Source organism: Dasypus novemcinctus, chromosome 19 (genome assembly GCF_030445035.2).
Source record: "Dasypus novemcinctus isolate mDasNov1 chromosome 19, mDasNov1.1.hap2, whole genome shotgun sequence".
Classification (NCBI taxonomy): Eukaryota; Metazoa; Chordata; class Mammalia; order Cingulata; family Dasypodidae; genus Dasypus; species Dasypus novemcinctus.
Window position 1 is genome coordinate 33,526,629 of NC_080691.1, and position 19,119 is coordinate 33,545,747.

The 19,119-nt window shown below is 52.6% G+C and overlaps 1 protein-coding gene across 1 annotated transcript in view; it reads left to right on the forward strand.

Annotated features, from left to right (window-relative positions):
- FAM222A (family with sequence similarity 222 member A) overlaps positions 1 to 19,119 on the forward strand; it is a 52,928-nt gene that overhangs the window by 26,608 nt on the left and 7,201 nt on the right. Inside the window, exon 2 of the mRNA XM_004478440.3 lies at positions 1,540 to 1,667. Coding sequence (XP_004478497.2) covers positions 1,586 to 1,667 — 82 coding nt within the window. The 5' untranslated portion in view covers positions 1,540 to 1,585. The remainder of the gene's footprint in view (positions 1 to 1,539; positions 1,668 to 19,119) is intronic.

Here is a 19,119-nt window from a genome sequence, read left to right on the forward strand (position 1 = left end):
GGATACTGCAGCTTTTATTGCAACGCTGTGTTAAGGCTGGCGATTGGGGGGGCAGGCGGGGGAGGGTGAGAACCACCCACCTCCCCCCCATCCATCCCCACTTTCTCGCTCGCTCACTCTCTTTTTTTTTTTGCCGAGACAGTAATAGGAGAAAATTGGTTTTGAAACTGAATAAAAGTCCCTTTCAGAGGAAAGCATTTCTTTCAGGGTACCTTTGCTGAAAGTAAAATAGAGCATAATGAAAGGTGGTTATGTGATTGTCTTTCATTTACCGGGAGGCCAGGACAGACGGGAGGCTGCACCCGTCTCGGGGAAATACAAGATTGGAATAATTGCGCAGTAACAAGGAGCTTGTTGTGAAATTAGTATCTTAAGAAAGTAGTGGAAAAAGGCTTTTCCTCATGAATACTTCATTATTAGAAGAAAGCAGCAGAATTTAGGGCTCCAGACACCTGTTTAGTATTAAATAACTTCCCTTTCTTCCCCTTAAATGCACACCCCCTCTTCTTTCTTCATCCCCTCCTTTTATTTTTAACCAACATGAGGATTGAGTTGACTCAGCTTTGCTGTTCAGAACTCTGGGGTGGCGGGAGGGGTGCCGGGGGGCTGGTGGGACATCGGGGTGCCCGGAGGTGAGCTCACGCTAGAGAAGCTCGGGGCCTTGCAGCAGCAGCCTCCACGCTCTGCCCCATCTGTGCGCTCGGGCTCTCCAGAACCTTCCTCGGGCCTCTGCAGGAGCGAGGGTTTTGTGAAGGTAAAATGCACGTTTCCGTGTGAATGCCAGGCGTCCTGTCTCGAGTGAGGACAGCAGTGCGGACCTGCCAGGAGCCTGCGGCAGTGGGGGAGGCGCCGCTGCGCAGCTGCCACCGTGACCCTGCCCTGCCCATCCACCGCGGGGGCTCAGTCGGGTGGACCGAGCCGGGCACCCCAGGGCCATCCGAGCAGCACCTCGGGGCAGGGCTCGGGGCTCAGCCAGAGGCCATGGTCAGGCCCAGCACAGTCCAGGGTTGGAGCACCCCTCATTCTCCCAGGGACCCCGTGCTGGACTCCACCCCTCCAGGGACGCCGTGAGGCAGGGAGCTGACTGACACTTAAACTGGGACCCCCGTGGGCCCACCGGCATTTCCTGGGCACCCTGCCAACGGTGACCAGGGGTGGTCTTGGCCCTGGAGGAGCTCAAGGTGGAAGCTGGAGACAGGTCAGCGCACGGGTAGTTACAAGCCAGCCAGGAGGAGGACAGGCCGCCGGGGGAACGCAGGGAGGGGGCATCTGACCAGGCCCCGGTGCATCGGGGAACCTCCCTGGGGGAGGCGACGGGGCACGTCCGCCTGGTCGGCTCTGTCCCCATCGTGGTGGCAGTCCCCCACTCTGGAGGCAAGTCTTCTCCCTGTGAGGCCTCGGTCTCCTTATCTGTGGAGTGGGGGAGACAGGGTGTCTGCTTTGAAAGCCTCCAGTGTTCTGTGTGGCGGGTCCAGGTAGCGGGCAGCTGGCCGTGGAGCAGCCCCCCGCCTGACCAGCACCTCCTCTCGCTCCCCGCAGGGACCTTGCCGCAGAGCACGCCCCGCTGCGGGCCCCCAACTCAGCCATGCTGGCCTGTCTGCAGAGGACCCAGAACCCGCCGGGCCAACACCTGGCCTGCCCAAGCAAGAGCCTGGAGCTGCGCAAGTGTGAGTGGACCCCGTCCCCAGCCCTGCGGTCCCCGTCCCCGTCCTCTGTCCACCAGGAGTCCACAGACGCTTCCTTTCTGCTCCCGGGACATTCCAAGCTTCCTCTGACCTCAGAGCCCTTTGCAAGGCAGGCCCCCTGGGTGGAATGACATGCACCCCCCACCCCCAACGCCTCTGCCCACCCCCACCCTGTCTTGGACCCTCCATGTCCTCTGAGGCCTCCTTCCCCCACATCGCCACCCCACCCCCTTCGTCTGGCTTGCTCACTGCCATTTGCCCATGTTAGCAGAAAGGGGGATTCCGTGGAAGCAGAAATAGTCCCATGTGGGACCCTCGTCCCAGCGCGGGCCCTGGCCCACTGTGTGAGTGTGGGCAAGTGTGTCCCCTCTGGGCCTTGCTTCTTCCATGTGTCCACTTAGGGAGCTCGACTTGGGAACTCAACGGTCCATCCTCCTTGACCACCTAGGACAGGGAGTCTAAACCTTTCTTTCCTTATTATTTGTCACTCCCTTAGGGTTAAAAAAAATTACTGAAGTACTTGGAAACATTTAAAAACAGGGAGATGGGCAAAACCATCAAGATTGATAATGTCTTGAAAAATCAGAGGATCTGGTGACACAGGCCTGTGTCCCTGTACACAGCTGTTAGGTAGAACCAAGCTATTGCCTCTTAAAAGTTTACCGCAGTCCCCGCCCCTCCCTGTTGTCACCGACCTCTAGCCCAGGATCAGCTGCCCATTATTCACTGTGCTCACACTGTTGCTTAGACACGGTGGTACCTTCTTTTGGTCCCATATTCACAAGGAATACAGGGGTGAACGGGCCAGAGTCTCCTTGTCACCCCTGTTGCCCAGTCATCCATTCCCCTTCGCAGAAGCAGCCAGTGTTATCAGCTTCCATCCAGGAAGTATATTCCATGCACATCCCAGAAGATGTGTGTCTACACACACATTTTACCCACTGCCCTCCACCTCGCCTTTTCACGTAGCGATGTAGCCTGTATGTCAGCATCCGGGGAGCTTCCTTGGTCTTTTTTGCAGCTGCATAATTTCCCATAGCAAGGATGAAGCGTAATCAATTTGACCAGTCCCCTGTTTAGAATGTGCCTAACCTTTCACTACTGTAAGCAATGCGGCAGTGAGCACCGGGACTGCCATAAGGGTGTGAATGAACCTGAAGGGCACATTTCTAGAAGTGGAAATACTGGGCCAAAGGTACGTGCATTTGTAGTTTTGATAGATGTGGGCCTGCTGACATCTTCAGTTGTACCCGTGGCTACACCCTCCCCCCGCCAGCATCATTTGAGAGAAACCGTTTCCCCACACTGCTCCCCATCCTAACAGGGTCTCAGACTTTCAGGCTTTGCTGACCTGATCAGTGCAAATGGTACCGCGGTGTAGTTTTAATTGAAGTTTAATAGAAATGAGGATTAACTCTACATGTTTGAGCCATTTGTTCTTCCTTTGAACTTGTCTGTGCATCTCCTTTGTCCAGTTTTTACATTTGGGTGGTGGTTTTTGTCCTTATTGATTTATAGGAGCTATTCATATATAGTGGAATTAGAACTCTGTCTGTGATATGAATTGCAGGTGTTTTCCCCAATTCATCACTTGTCTTTGATTCTGCCACACAGGAATTTTTTTTTTTTTTAAGTGAAATTTGTCAATGTTTCCTTTTCTGGCTTTTGGATTTTTGTGTCATGCTTAGAAAGTTGTTCCTTGGGCTACGACGCAATTTTTAATTCCCCTAAGATTTCTTCTAGTTCTTTTATGCTTTAACTTTTTATGTATATGCGCTGTGATGGTTTTGTAATTTATCTGGTGTAAAGTGTGAGGTATGGGTTCAAGTGTATGTGAGTATAGTCCCCGGCAACTTTAATGTAGTGTTAGAACATATTTTAATATTTGGTGGTGCTCATTTAGCCTTGTTACTCTTTTCTCTCCCCACCTCCAGAATTTCCTTGGCTGTTACTTTTCTCTCTGAACTATAAAATCCACTTAACTAGGTAAAAACGGGAATTCTCTTCGTGTTTTTACTGTGATTGTGTTAAATATAGAGATTAAGGTAGATTTAATATTTTTATCACGTCTTGCCCTCTAAGAACATGCCCTGTCTTTCCATTTATTCAACCTTTTGTGAACTTCAAGAATATTTGCCTCTTAGAGCTCTGCACATATTGTTATTACACTTGCTTCCTAGTTAGTTTCGCTTTTTTGGTTGTTTTTTTCCCCTTCTGTTACATCTTCTAAATGGAGGTTGTTTACATGATATTAAATTCTGCCACCTTATTGAATTCTTTTATCATTTGGAATGGTTTTTCAGTTTAGTCTCTTGGGTTTTCCTGGTACACCATCATGTCACTTGCAAATGATAATTTTCACCTCTGCAGTTCTAAGTTTTATAGTTTAATTTCTTTGTCTTATTTAATAGTGTTGGCTACTATCTCTTGAACAATAAAAGGTTAGTGATGGTGATGACAGAAACGTGCTTTGTTCCTAACTTTCAAAGATAAGTTCCTAGTGCTTCCACTAAGCAAAATGCTGGCTTTGGGGTGGATATAATTTATCATGTTAAATAAGTCTCCATCTATTCCTGTTTATTAAGAATTTTGAAATCAAGAATGGAAGTTGTTTTTTTTTTCCCTTTGCTCTGTAAATAGGAATATTTATACTAATAGATTTCTTGATATTGAACCATCCTAGCAATTCCGGGACTAAACTCTACTTAGTAATGGTGAATTTTTTTAATGTGCTACTGGATCAGATTTGCTATTCTGTGTAGGATTTTTGCCTCTTTTATTTTAACCCTCTCTTCAAAGTACTATGGAACAATTTAAATAGAAATGGAGTTATCTGTTCTTTAAAGGTTGGTTGATTCCCCCGTGAAATCATCTAGGCTAGTGTTTTATTTGAAGGGTAGATTGGGTAGCTCTTTGATAATATTCTGGATTTTTCCCCTGTAATTACTGGTCTGTTTTGATTGCCCTATTTCTTCTTGAATGAGTTTGTAAATAATGTGTCTCTAGAAAAGTACCCATTTTATCCAGGTTTTCAAGTTTATTTGCAAGAGGTCAAATGAAATAATTTTTTACTTCTTTTATTTCACTTTTATTTCTTGTAGTGTGTATTTTGTTCTCCTCACCCCACTGCCCCATTTAGTAAAAGGGGTCAGTGCTCACCACCAGTCCTTTTGCCATTTGCCAGGTTGCCAGGCATCCAAGTTTGCCCTCTGGTATATTAGTCGAGAAGGTGTCGTGGGCACAGTACTCCAGGAGTTCCTGCACCTTCAGAATAGTCTGTCTAGTGCCTTTCTATCTGAATGGGCGAAAGAAATTCCTGGGCCACTTTGTCCCCTTGAGAGTTTTGGAGGCCTTGCTCTACTCACTGCCATGGGCAGATGAAGCCAGCCCACATTTTCCACCCTTAGACACTTCAGTCTTTCCGTATCTTTGATTTCCAGTTACTTCACTAGGATGTGTCTTGGGGTTGACCATTCAAAATGTGTTCTCTGAAACAGGTACTGTGCCCTTTTGACATATGAATTCAAGCCTTGTATTAGTTCAGTTTCCTTCTTTGGGGACTCCAGCCCAGCAAGCACTGGCTCTAACCCCACCTACTCACCACCCTCCCTCCCACCCAGCAACCTCTGATTTTTATATCATCTCTTTGCCTTTTCCAGAATGTCGTATAGCTGGAATCATACAGTATGTAGCTTTTTTCAGACTGACTTCTTTTCCTTTGTCATATGCATCTAAGGTTCCTCTGTGCCTTTTCATGACTTGATAGCTCATTTCTTTTTACTTCTGGATAATATTCCATTGTATGTATGGTGCACAGTTTGTTTATCCCTCCACCTACTGAAGGACATGCTTTGTTGCTTCCTTCATTTTTCCTCATATATATTTTTATTAGGTCCTAGGTTGGTTCGGTTTTGATTACTTACCTTTGAAGAAGGTGAGTTTTTTCCCCAGCCCATCTATTTGCAGGAGGTTCAAGTTGAGCAAAGGCCCATGTCTGAGCTAACTGGCATTTCCCTTTTGACCCAGAGGTTTGTACATGCACACGTGTCCTTTTCTTTCTTTCCAGTTGCCTCAGAGACAAATAGGTTCCTGCAAATATAACGTGGCTGTGCAATTTATTTAGCAAAACCAGGTGGGATCTAGGGAAATGCCCGCCACTGGCCTAGGCACCCCCAGTTTTACTCTAGGCTCCATGTGGCACCTTCTCTGTGCTGCCCCCAGCAGCCTTTCTTTGTTTCGGGGGTTAGTTATCTCCTAGTTAACCAAAAATGGAACATGAGTTTGTTCCCAGAAGAGGCGGGGAACCTAAGATGTTCTACCAGCATCCTCAAACCCGAAGGGCCTCTGCTGGTTTTCTTTCAGAGACAGGGGCTTAGAGAAAGAACTATCTGCCCCATTGAAAACAACAATGACAGGTGATTTGGGAGGGCCTTCAGTGTCGAGAAAAAATGTTTTTCATGTACAGCTCACTTTTGTTCCTTTTCCAGAGAGAACATCTCATTCTTAAAAATTAAGTACTTTACTGAATAGATTGTCCATGGCATACAATTCAGAAGGCTTGAAGAGTGTGCAGTGAAAAATTATCCTCCTTCCCAAAGGAAATCACTGGTAGCGCTTAAATACCCCCCTGGAAAATACCCACACGCGTGTGGGGCACTATTTACCTTTTACATAAACATTCACTCATAACATTCACCTTGGCATCTTACCACTTTTTTAAAAAAGCTTTATTTCTCTCCATCGTCGCCCCCCCCATTGTCTGCTCTCTTTGTACATTCTCTGTGCTGCTTCTGTGTCTGCTTGTCTTCTCTTTAGGCAGCACCAGGAACTGGTCCTGGGACCTTCCAGAGTGGGAGAGAGGTGCTCCATCTCTTGCACCACCTCGGCTCTCTTGTCTGCTCTGTCTCTTTTTTGCTGTGCCGGCCAGCTCGCCTCCACCAGGAGGCCCTGGGAATTGAACCCTGGACCTCCCATATGGTAGACAGGAGCCCAGTCACTTGAGTGATCCCTTCACCGAGGACCTTGAGGTCGTTTCTGATATATCACTCTCTAAACAACGCTGTAATGGACATCCTCCTACCTACGTGGATCTGTGTTAGAACAGTCCTCCCGGGTGACTCTAAAGGTCCATGCGTTTTAGCCTTGGGTGCCTGTTGTCCAGCTCTCAGGGCTCGCCGCCTGGCGCTCTGCTACCAGCTGGCCGGGCCCAGTGATCTGGGACCTTCCTTCCTGCTGCGAGGCCTTCAGAACTAGGATGTCTGCCCTGAGAGCGTGGACAGCCACCAAGGACATCCTGCCTCCCCTGCCCGCTCCGAGCCTTTGTCATCTCTGCACTTATTAGAGAAGACACTGACTCTGCTTGTAATTGAAGAGCACAGGAAGGAGGGAAGCAGGAAGGGGAGATAAGCAAATTGAATTGGGCACCCTGTGCCTGTAAACGCCCGAGTACTTGGCGAGGCGGCTCCTGGCTCTCGTCTTGCCCCTGGCAGAATCAAGACGGGAAGGGCTGGCGCTGAGCCTCGTGACCTGACCTGGGGCTCTGCCACGCGTTTCCCACCAAGAAAGAGAGGTCTTCCCCGGGCCGTGTACAGCGCGACCTTGGGCAAATCACGCAGCCTTCTGGACCTGCGTTGCCCCTTCTGTTGGGGAGGGGTCAGAGCAGATGGACGAAGAAGCCACCCCACTCTGCCTGCCTGTGATGATAATGTCAGAAGCGGCAGGGGAGGGTATCCCGGTGTGAGACCCCTCCCTCCTTTTCTTGACCTCAGCACCCTCCCCCGTAAATGGAGGTCAGCGTAGCCTGACTGCACGGGGCTGGCTGTCAGAAACGCCACAGCGCACCCTCTCAGCGACTCCAAGGTCAGGCTGGGTGGAAGCGCCTGGCTGTTGTGACCTGTTCCAGCGGACCCGAGAATAAGGCAGGAAAGACTGGGGGAGGGAAGTTCCACCCCCGTTCTCAGCCTACAATCTTAGGTGACTCTCACCTGGCCACAGTCTCTGTGTCCCCAAGCAGGACCTGCCGACCCCCTGAGACAGAAGCCTGTTTATCTCAGCTACCCAGGACCTTCCCTGCTAAAAAATATTTGACTTTTTCATCATGGGGTCGATCCACAAACTGAGTCACGTGCTGCTAAAAAAAAAAAAAAAAAAAAAACCAACTCAGGCCACACAGAAGCCAGAGAGGAAGGAGCTGTGGAGGCCTGGCTGGGGACACAGTAGGCCTGCCTTGTCCGTGACCCACGGGGCCGAGGCAGCCACCGTAGGACACGAGGCCCAGCCCTCAGCTGAGCTCTCCAGGACCTTGGGTAAGCGACTCGGGCTGCTCCTCCATAAGTGAAGGGGTGGCACCCGCCCTGCCACGCACCCATGAGCCTCTGACGGCACAGGCTCTGGGACCCAGACAGGCCTGGGGAGCAAGTCCTGGTGGGGTGTGTGCATGGTCTTGGTAGGTGAGTGGCCACCCCTCTCTGGGCCTCAGTTTCCCCTGCTGTCACTGAAGGAGAGAGCCTCCCCACCCCCCAGGCCTGGCAGCTGGCTCGCTTTACCTGTCCCCACCACCCCCATACCCACAGGGGGACATGAGGATCTCACCTTCCCTGAGGACAAGTCTTGTGGGCTCGGACTGTTTTTGCCAGCCCAGGAAGACCAAGGGGCGGCTCTTTCCCCCTACCCCACCCAACGGGCACCTCCCGAGCCCAAAGGACTAGAGCCACTGCCCAGGCTTTCCAGCAGCCCTGCCAGCATTCCTGCAGGTGCCCCTGCTTCCACTGACACTAGTAAGATAGGAGGCAACAAAGCAATTTAAAATTCCAGTAAAATAAAAAACGAGTCGCAGGCTGTGGAGCAAATCCGATTACGGAGCGGTGGCTGAGTGCAGCCTGCGGGGTGGAGCGGTCCCGCTGCCCCCAAGCCGTGCAGGCACAAGCTCGCGGGCAGGGGACTGGGGAGGCAGGCGGCAGACAAAGGCGTGGAGGAGAGAAGGCCCACGGGTTTGACCTCACCCTTTAACGGTTTAATATACAAAAATAAGCTCCTGGCAAACTGGCAACGTCCTTCATCGACTGCAGTGCAACTAACCACCGTGTACAGCAAACCAACCCGAGGGTCACTGGCATCAGACGAGGGCACGGAGCCAAATCGCCGCTGCTTTTCCACACTGTACGGAGGTCCCGGCCAGCACAGCTACGTAGGAAAACAAAAAGTACACGGGTTGGAAAGGAATAGAATGAAACGGTCTACAGAGAAACCCCAAGAGAGTCTGTACACAAATTATTGGACTGAGAGTTCATTCAGCAAGATTGCGGACATAAGATCAACATTTTACAAAATGATACTATTATAGGTTTTTGGTGATAGCTTAATTGAGATATAATTCACATACAAGTGTAACACTCGATAGTGTTTAGTGTATTTACTGAGTTGTGCGATCAGCACTACAGTTCTGGCAATTTTCATTGCCTGAAAAAGAAATCCTGTGCCCATTAGCAGTCACTTGCCATTTCCTCCCACCCTCCCACCTTCCCTGGCAACTACGAATGGACTTTTTGTTATGTGCTTATTGGCCTTTTGTGTATCTTCTTTTGAGAAATGTCTGTGCAGCATCTTTGCCCATTTTTAAAGTTGGATTGTCTTTAAGTTATGATTTGCAAAAAAGGTCTCCTATTCTGTGGCTTGTCTTCACTTCCTTTACAGTGTTCTTTGAAGCACAAAAGGTTAAATTTTGATGAAATCGAAAGTTTTTTTATCACTTGTGGTTTTGGTGTTCTAAGCAGGCTTTGCTTAACCCAAGATTATGAAGATTTCCTCCTTTTTCTTCTAAGAATTTTCTAGTTTTGGCTCTTACATTTAGTTCTGTGATCTCTTTTGAATTAATTTTTGCATATAGTATGAGAAAGGACTCTAACTCGATTCTTTTGCATGTGGATATCCAGATGTCCCAGCACCATTTGTTGAAGGACTCTTCTTTCCCCATTTGTTTTGGCACCCATGGAGAAAGTGAACTGACCATAAATGTGAGATTTATTTCTGGATTCCCAATTCTATTCCATTGACCCATATGTCTGTCCTTATGCCAATATCACAGTCTTGATTACTCTAGCTTTGTAATGAGTTCCAAAATTGGGAAGTATGAACCCTCCAACCTTGTCCCCCTTTTTCAAGTTTCTTTTTGCTATTCTGGGTCCCATGAATTTTGGGGTCAGCCTGTCAATTTCTGCAAGGAAGCCATTGTGGATTTTGATCGGGATTACATTGGATATTAACATCCAGTCTTCTAATCCATGAACATGAGAGGTCTACATTTTCTTAGATCTTGAATGTATTACAACGTTTTGTAGTTTAGCTCTCGTCGGATTTATTCCTAAGTATGTATGCTTTTCGATGTTCTTATAAATAGAACTGTTTTCTTAATTTCGGGTTTGGATCACTCATTTCAAGTATATAGAAATACAATTGATTTTTGTTATTGATCTTGTATCCTGCAACTTTGCTCAACTCATTTATTCTAATAAGGTTTTTTAGTGAATTTCTTAGGGTTTTTTTTTTTAAGATTTATTTATTTCTCCCCCTACCCTTGCTGTTTTCTGCTTGCTGTCTTCTCTCTGTGTCTGTTCATTGTGCACTCATCTTTTCAGGAGGCACTGGGAACCAAACCTGGGACCACCCATGTGGGAGGCAGGCACCCAATTGCTTGAGCCACCTTTGCTCCCAGGATTTTCCATGAATAAGATCATGCCATCTGTGACTAGAGACAGTTTTACTTCTTCCTTTTGAATATGAATACCTTTAATTTTCTTGTCTAATTGCCCTGGCCAGAATCTTCAGTACAATGTTGAATTGAAGTGGCAACAGTAGACATCTTTGTCTTGTTACTGATCTTGGAAAGTTTTCAGTCTTTCATCACTACATAAAACATTAGCTTTGGATTTTTCCTAGATACCCTTTATCAGATTGAGGAAATTTTCCTTCTAGTCCTAGTTTTGTTGAAAAAATATATATATTTTTTTATCATGAAAGGGTATTGGATTTTGTCAAATGCTTTCTCTGCATCTATTGAGATGATTGTGTGGCGTTTGTCCATTATTCCACTGATACGGTGTATTACATTAATTGGCTTTCTGATTTAAACCAAACTTGCATTCCTGGGATAAGTCCCACGTGACCATAGTATATAATCCTTTTCATATGTTGCTGGATTGGTTTACACATACACACACACACATATTTTTAGGAGGTACTGGGGATTGAACCCAGGACCTCATGCACGGGAAGCAGCCACTCAGCCAGTGAGCTACATCCACTCCCATGGTTTACTAATATTTTGGTTTTTGCATGTATATTCATAAAGGATATTGACGTGTAGTTTTCTTTTCTTGTGGTGTGTGGTGTCTTTGGCTTTGATAGGGTAATACTGACTTCATGGAATGATTTGGGAAGTGTTCTTTCCTCTTATCTCTTCTATAGTTTGGAAGAGTTTGAATAGAATTTACCGAATGAAGCCTTCTGGGCTTTTCTTCGTGGGTAGTGTCTTCATTCTCTTTACTTTTTCTTCTTATAGATCTGTTCAGATTTTCTATTTCTTCTTTTTTTAAGATTTTTCTTTTCAGTTTCTCTCCCCTTTCACCGCTCCCCCCCTCCCCCCGCCCCAGTTGTCTGCTCTCTGTGTCCATTTGCTGTGTGTTCTTCAGTGATCGCCTCTACCCTTGTCAGTGGCACCGGGAATCTGTGTTTGTTTTTGTTGCATCATCTTGTGTCCGCTCTCCGTGTGTGCAGCACCATTCTTAGGCAGGTTGAACTTTCTCATGCAGGGTGGCTCTCCTTACAGGGCACACTCCTTGTGCGTGGGGCTCCCCTACGTGGGGACACCCCTGCGTGGCAGGGCACTCCTTGCGCATCAGCATTACGCATGCATCAGCTCCACATGGGTCAAGGAGGCCCGGGGTTTGAACCACAGACCTCCCATGCGGTAGGCGGACACCCTATCCATTGGGCCAAGTCTACTTCCCTCTATTTCTTCTTATGTCAGTTTTGGTAGTTTGTGTCTTTCTAGGAATTTGTTCATTTCACCTATGTTATGGTACATAAATTTGATAAAAGAGGCCAATGACCTTTATGGAGAAAAATGTAAACTTAGACACATGTTGTGTGTATTGGCAGAGGAATTCAGTGTGGAAAAACTTCAACTCCTCCAAATCCTGACTGTTTATGTGTGTGTAACTTGAAAAGATGATTTTGAAGTCCATTGGGAAAAAAGCAACAGGCTAAGAATGGGCAAGGCCCTTTTGACGAATACATTATTAGTTGTGGCAAAAGGGGCTTAAGGCTGAGATGATGGGATCCACACAGCCTGCAGGAAACCAGGGCACAGAGCAGAATGCCTAGAAATGAATCCGCGCACCTGTGAGCACAAGCCTGGACAGAGCAGATTTTGCAGATCAGTGTGGACTGACAGGTAGTGCTGAGACAACTGGTTATCTGTGGAGTAAATGACTCCAGAGCCCTAACTCACACCATACACAAAAAGGAATCCCAGGTAGACTAGAAGTTCACCACTTGTAAAGCCAAAACGTACCATTCTTTGAAGAAAACAATGGAGAATATTGACGCAGGGTATAGATTTCTAAAATGAGAGTGAAAGCACAAAATAAAGGAAAAGACGTTAGTTGGACCCCAGTGAAATTAGAAACTACAACTCAGCAAAATACACCATAAAAAATTGTCAAGACAAGCCACAAATCAAGAGAGGGTGTCTGCAGCACTTACAATGGACCGGTATCCAGAATAGAGAGATGCGGATGTGGCTGCAGGAAAAGAGCCCTGGGGGTGGGCAGGCAGCCAGCGACAGGGCCGGAAGGGGTGAGACAGAGAGCGATGGCTGGAGGGAGGGCTGGATGAGTCAGACCCACGCCCCAAGGACGGAGCAGGAGGCGGAAAGGAGGGAGAGAGCCACGCTGAGGACAGCTGGACAGGCAGCGGTGCACAGGGGCAGGCGGGCAGACAAAGCCAGGGGCCCGGGGCGGGGAGAGCACCCCGGTTCTGGGAGCAGGCAAGAGGGCGGAGATGGACAGAAGGACAGAAAGACTGCCAGCCCTCACCTGCAGGGACTCCTCGGCCACACCAGGGCTCCGGTGGGGGCGGGGAGAGGGCACAGGTGGCAAGTGTGGATACACGCGTGTGCACCCCTGTGAGCACCTGCTGGTCTGTGTACAGCAGGGGAGGTCCTCTGTGGCTCCACGCGCGTGCCCCTAATGTCTGAGTGCATGTGCACACACGTGGTTAGAGAACCAGAGAGCTGGGACCCTTCGTGCAGGGCCAAACGGCAACCACGCCCCTTCACTCTACCTCCTGGCCCAGAAAGGGCTGGAAGGCAGGCAGCCAGCATTTTCTGAGCACCTACCGGGTCTCCAGGCCCTTGACGTGCATCTCAGGCTCACCCACTCTTCGTGGAAGCAGAGCACAGGGCGCTGCCGCCCCCCGCCGCTAGTAACCGGGCCTCCTGGATTCACACCCAGGAATGACCCCAGCGGGCGCAGGGTCCTAGGCCTGCCCGCCCCCCCCCCCCCCCCCCCCCGGCCGCGGAGGCCAGAAGACAGCTGTGTCTGCCCGGCCCAGCCGCCCTCCCCAGCCCCCGCCCCCTCCCGGGCAGCCTTATTAGGGATGCTGCGGGTGCCACCAGCTAATTAGTGTCACGTTAATTGAGCATTCAGGAGGCTGCCACCTCCAAGGGCAGAGTGCTGCCTGGAAGGGGAATGCAGATGCGGCAGCTCCCCCCAGGGGCCCGGGCCTCTGCCCGTGACCCCTTCTGTCCCCGGGAGGCCCAGACATGCCTCCCGCTCCCATTTCACCGCAGAAAATGCCCTTGTGACTTTCAGAGCCTTAAGGGAGGGGGCCGTGGGCAGGGTCTGCGACAGTGTGACAGTCCTGGCCTTTGCTCAACACCTACCCTGCTCCCTCTTCCCCCAGGGGACAGCTACAGTTAGCTCCATCTTAGAGCAGAGAAAACAGGCCCACCGAGGGGACAGCAGCCAGTGGGACGCCCAGGGACCGGGCAGGCACCTGGGGCCCCGGGGACACAGCGTAGCTCTGGAGCCCACACAAGCCCATTCCAAACCCTCACAGGCGGCTCCCAGCCCCGGGGGGGCCTCGGCAGGTGGATTCCCTCAGTCTGCTCATCTGTCAAATGGGGCCAGCTCGGAACACACCTCCCAGGCAGCAGAGAGGAGTGGAGGGCAGGCTGTCCCCAAGCAGCCTGGCCCCGGCCCGCCCCGTGTGGCTGGGCCGTGCCCGGAGGGCCTGGCTGACACCCAGGGCAGCAGCCGGCCGTCCACCCCTGCCTCCTCCACTGGCACCAGCTCCACCCGCCACCTGATGAGCCAGGAGCACCTGCCTTCTGGCACTCCTTCAACACCCCCCCACCTCCTCTGCTCTCTTACAGATGGGAAACGGGCTGGCGTTAGGTGGCCTGCCCGAGGCCACCCGCGGCGGGTGGCAGAGCCGGGCATCAAACTCCAGCCCGGGTCCGAGCCCCCCACTGCCACCCTGTAGGAGAGCCTCCACCCGACAGGCGCGGCGGTGCTGGGGTCCCTCTCCCCTGGCCTCTCCCTGTAGCAACATTAAATCCCACTCAAAGGACTGCTTTTAATTGGCTTAATATAGTCATTAATAACGACGTCCATTTAACACACCTGTAAAAGGCCCATAACGTTAACTTAATGGCGGCCGCGGCTGCGCCGGCGCTCGCAGCCGGCTGTTATAAATTTCCCGACAAGGCTTTAATGGGGCCAGGGTGGGCAGAGAGGGAGCAGGGGAAGGGGCAGCCCGGTTCACGGCCCGTACAGCAGAGTCCTGTTCCTCTCTGCGGCTGCTCCCGCGGCTTCTGAGAGCCCACGGGAAGGGCGTCCCCAGACCCCACACCATCACTCGTCAGACATTTCCCAAGCGCCTACTGTGTGCCAGACATGGGTTTAGGCACTGGGTGGTAAGAAAGATCAGAACCTGCCCTCAAAGGCCTCCAGGTCTAGCCTAGGAGGCAAGTCAACAGGCAGCCACAGCACAGGGGGCCTGGGGGAGAGGGGCAAGTCAGGGAAGGCTGCCTGGAGGAGGTGCCATCTCAGTGGAGAAAGGAAGGGTCAGAGGGCCAGGAGGCCAGGTAGTGTGTAAGCAAAGCCTCAGCCTTCATTCTCCCAGCTCAATTCAAGCACCTGTGAGGGATGAGGCACCGTGCTGGGCCCTGGAGGGGTCCCTGTCTGCACAGGCAAGTCCACCCAACCCCACATTCACCAGTCTGAACCAGGTACTAGGGAGACTGGAGATGAGTGGGCTGCAGGCTCTGCTCAAGGTGAACTTGCCAGGAAGGGGGTGTGGCTTAAGCGATTGGGCTCCCACCTACCACATGGGAGGCCCCTGGCTCGGTTCCTGGTGCCTCCTAAAGAAGACCCTGAGGGAAACAGATTTGGCTCAACAGATAGAGCATCTGCCTACCATATAGGAGGTCCAGGGTTCAAACCCCGGGCCTCCTGACCCGTGTGGAGCTGGCCCACGCGCAGTGCTGATGCACACAAGGAGTGTCGTGCCACACAGGGCTGTCCCTGCATAGGGGAGCCCCACGTGCAAGGAGTGCGCCCCATAAGGAGAGCTGCCCAGTGTGAAAGAAAGTGCAGCCTGTCCAGGAGTGGTGCCACACACATGAAGAGCAGATGCAGCAAGATGACACAACAAAAAAGAGACACAGATTCCTGGAGCCACTGATAAGAATGCAAGCAGATACAGAAGAACACAGCAAATGGACACTGAGAACAGACAACTGGCAGAGGGGGAATAAATAAAAAGTAAATCTTAAAAAAAAAGACAGCTGGCATGACAGGCAGGCATGGCACACTGGCACAAGATGATGCAAGAAGAGACACAAGAAGAAAAATATAATGAGAGACACAACAAAGCAGGGAGCAGAGGCTCCCAGTGCCTCCCAAAGAAGACGAGCAAGACAGCAAGCTGACAGCAACAAGATGGCACAATAAGAGACACAGGAAGAAAAAACATAATGAGAGACCCAACAAAACTGGGAATGGAGGTGCCTCAAGCAATTAGGCACCTCCCACATCAGAATCCCGGGTTCAGTTCCTGGTGCCTCCTAAAGGAAAAACAAAGATGACAGACTGGCACAGCAAGTGCAAACGAGGGACTGGGGAGAAATAAATAATTTTTTTTTTTAAATAAAAAAAGAGGAACTTGCCATGGGGAGTAGGGAGACAGAGGCAGAGCAGATGAGCAGTGTGTCATGGTCAGCACAGGGAGGCAGCATTGAGGTTGGACTTAAAGGACCAGTGGGGCTTTGGTTGGCGAGGGAAGGCGCGTCAGCCTGGGAGAACCGGCCGTATCCACAGCACCTACCCCAAGAGCAGGGACCCGGGGAAATCCTTTCTCCACCTCTGGAGGTCTCAAGTTGGTGGCCCGTGGGCCACGTCCCAGCCACCAGTGCGTGGTCTGTCTGCTTGGCATTTTCACACGGTTTCGAACATGGATGTCCCTGGGCAGGGCATGCCCTCCGCAGTCCTGGCCCTCTGTCTCATTCCCGGCCCCCCCAGCCTCCGGATGGATTTGCTTTGCCGCCCCTGCTTGACACCCTGTCCCCTTAAATGCCCGACTTCCTCATCTGAAATCCCAGCCGCCTCCCAGAGCCGCCGTGAGGACTGCACAAGGACAAGGCCACGGAGGGGTTGGCACGGTGCCTGTCCAGGGTGAACGACGGCTCGGCGGATGGCAGCTGCCCTCAGGAGAGGGGCCCAGGGACACCGTGCGCGCGGCCAGGGCCGTGGGGAGGGATGGGCTGCAGTGGGAGTGGAGCCACGCGGCCAGGGCCTCCGGCGCTGCCCTGAGCTGCTGAGGCTTTGTAACAGCGGGCGCTCAGAGGAGGGCTTTAGAGAGGCCGCTGGGAGCTGGGAGCCCGAGGCGGTGGAGGGGCCCCTAAGGACATCGGCGCCGTGCCCAGGGCAGGCCCCAGGCTAGGCTGGCCCTTGCAGGCCCCCAAAGCCCCCCAAGTCAGCAGCAGCATCGTCCCCCCTTTACACCTGAGAAAACAGACGCTTGGGGCAGTGAGCGTGTGGCAGAGACGGGACTCGAGCTGCGTCTGGACTGCAGGGCCTTGCACTCGCCCCTGCAGGCTGCACACCGCCCTCTGTGCAGGTGCCAGGGAGTGCCGGCGGGCTGCCCAAGGCCGGTGAAAGGGGGAGGGCACACACCTCCCGGCACCGCCAAGGCCTCGGGCCTCCCCTGGAGAGCCGGAGCTGGGCGGAAAACGCGATTTCAGGAAAGCACGGAGGAGGAACAAAATCCCCCTGGGACCCCGTCACCCACTGCCCCCTTCCTGCAGCAGGGCAAGTACTGCGAGCATCTGGGGCTTTTTTCCCCTAGTCTTTGGATTGACAGCCTTCTGGAGAAAAGGAGGGGAACCGAGTCGACCAAGCGGGCTTGTGTAGGACGGCGTGCTCCATAACCTCCTCTCACATACCTGTACCCTAAACATCCCCTCATTTTTAATGCCCAGTGGATCCTAGTTGCGGCAGGAACTTAGAGTGTGCGGGCACCGTGCCACGCTGGGGGCCCGGCCGGAGCAAGGCTGCCTCTGGGTGCACCACGGCGGGTCGGGCTGCTCCCAGGACGTCAGTCTTCCCGATGCCCGGGGGAATTGTAAACCTAGGTCGATCCTGTGCCTCCTCCGCTCAGGCCGAGCCCCCAGCGGGCTGCACTGCAAACCCCCCTGCTGCCCGCAGCACCTGCTGCCCCGAACATGCTGCGGCCACGCCCAGCACAGCCCTTGCACTCGCGCTTCCCGCTTCCTCAGGGCTCGCTCCCGCGCCTCCTTCCCTCCTGCATCCAAAAGCCACCTCCTCCCTGACCACCACATCCAAACCAGGCTTCCCCCTGTCCTGTCACTCAAGTGCCCTGTACCCTGCTGTTGCAGTTGTCATAGCTGCGTAACAAATATCCTCAAAACCTGATGGCACCAAACCACCCTTTATTATGCTCAGGAACGTGGAGAAGGAACAGCAGCTGCACGGTGTGTCTCGGCTCCAGGATGTCGAGGGGGTGGCGCTCGATTAGAATACTTGAAAGAGGTTCTGGAATCTTCTGAAGCCTTGCTTATTCATACATCTGGTGGGTGATGCTGGCTGCCGGCCAAGACCTCAGCTAGCTGGGGCACTTGGCTGAAGCACCCACACGTGTCCTCTCCGCGTGGCCGGGTCCCAAGATGGACGTCCCAAGGGAGGGTGTGATCTCCAAGCAGAAGCCATATTGCCTTTTGCCACCACGTGCCGCAGCAACTCCACCACGTTCCGTTCAGACCCAGTCACCGAATCCAGGTCATGCTCGCACGGAGGAAATTCAGACTCCACGAATTGTGCGAGGAATGTCAAAGAGTGCGTGAACTTGGTTTTGAACGACCGCACACGCTGTATTCTTGCATATGGGGCTTGTGGCTGCTGGTCACGTATTTGTTTATTGTCTCCCCCACTAGCGTGGCAGGGGCAGAGGCTTTTGTTTGCTGCTGTTTCTTCGGGGCCCAGGACAGTGGCCGCACAAAGGGGCCCCCGGCAGCCACTGGCAAGCGCGGGGCTGGCGGCAGTGCTCTGCGGGCCGGCCCCTGCCTGGTTCCACCAGGACCCACAGCCCAAGCGCCACGGCCGGCCGCAGGCGAGCGCTGGCCTGGCCCGTGTGGCCGGCCACAGCCTCAGTCTTTCCGCAGGACACCTACTGTGCCCTGTAGGCTTGGAGACGCTGCAGTGGGAGGGGTGGCTTCTGTGCGGGGCCCTGGGGCCCCGTGCCCGCGCTTGCTGGGGCAGGGGGTCTGGCCTGCCGAGCAGCCTCTCGGGGCCCCGCTTCCCTCAGGTGGGAGAGGTTCAGCGGGCCTCCTCCCCCTCGTCCCATGTGAACATTGGCAGCCGGGCCTGCCCCAGCCCCGGGTCTGCAGCCCTCGTAGCGCTGGGTCAGGCCCAGCCTAGCCCGAGGGGGGGTTTGGCTGGGAGCTCCAGCCGCCTCTGCCTCACTGCCGGAAAAGGCTGGATTTGAAGCCCCCTGGGGTCTGCTCAGGAGCAAGTCCCTCAGGGAGCAGGGTGGAGCCGGGAAGGCTTGCAGGGGCCAAGGGCTCCTGCAGTCAGGTCAGCCAGAGCCTGGGGACCTGGAGGCAGGCGGCGCCCCACCTCCACGCAGGGAGCAGGAAGCAGGCCAAACCCAACACGCCTCCAGGCACTGCTGGACCCAGGAGCAAGGCCGGAGTCTCGGGGAGGAGTGACAGCTCCGCCCAGTGGCCTCGGGCATGTCCCCCACCCTCCATCCTCATCCTCCCAGCCTCCTGCCTGACTTCAGGTCCCTCCTTAGAGCGGGAGAGCCAGCTGCAGGCAGGTTCAGACGTCAGGCTGGGGAAGTGGAGGTAGCTCAA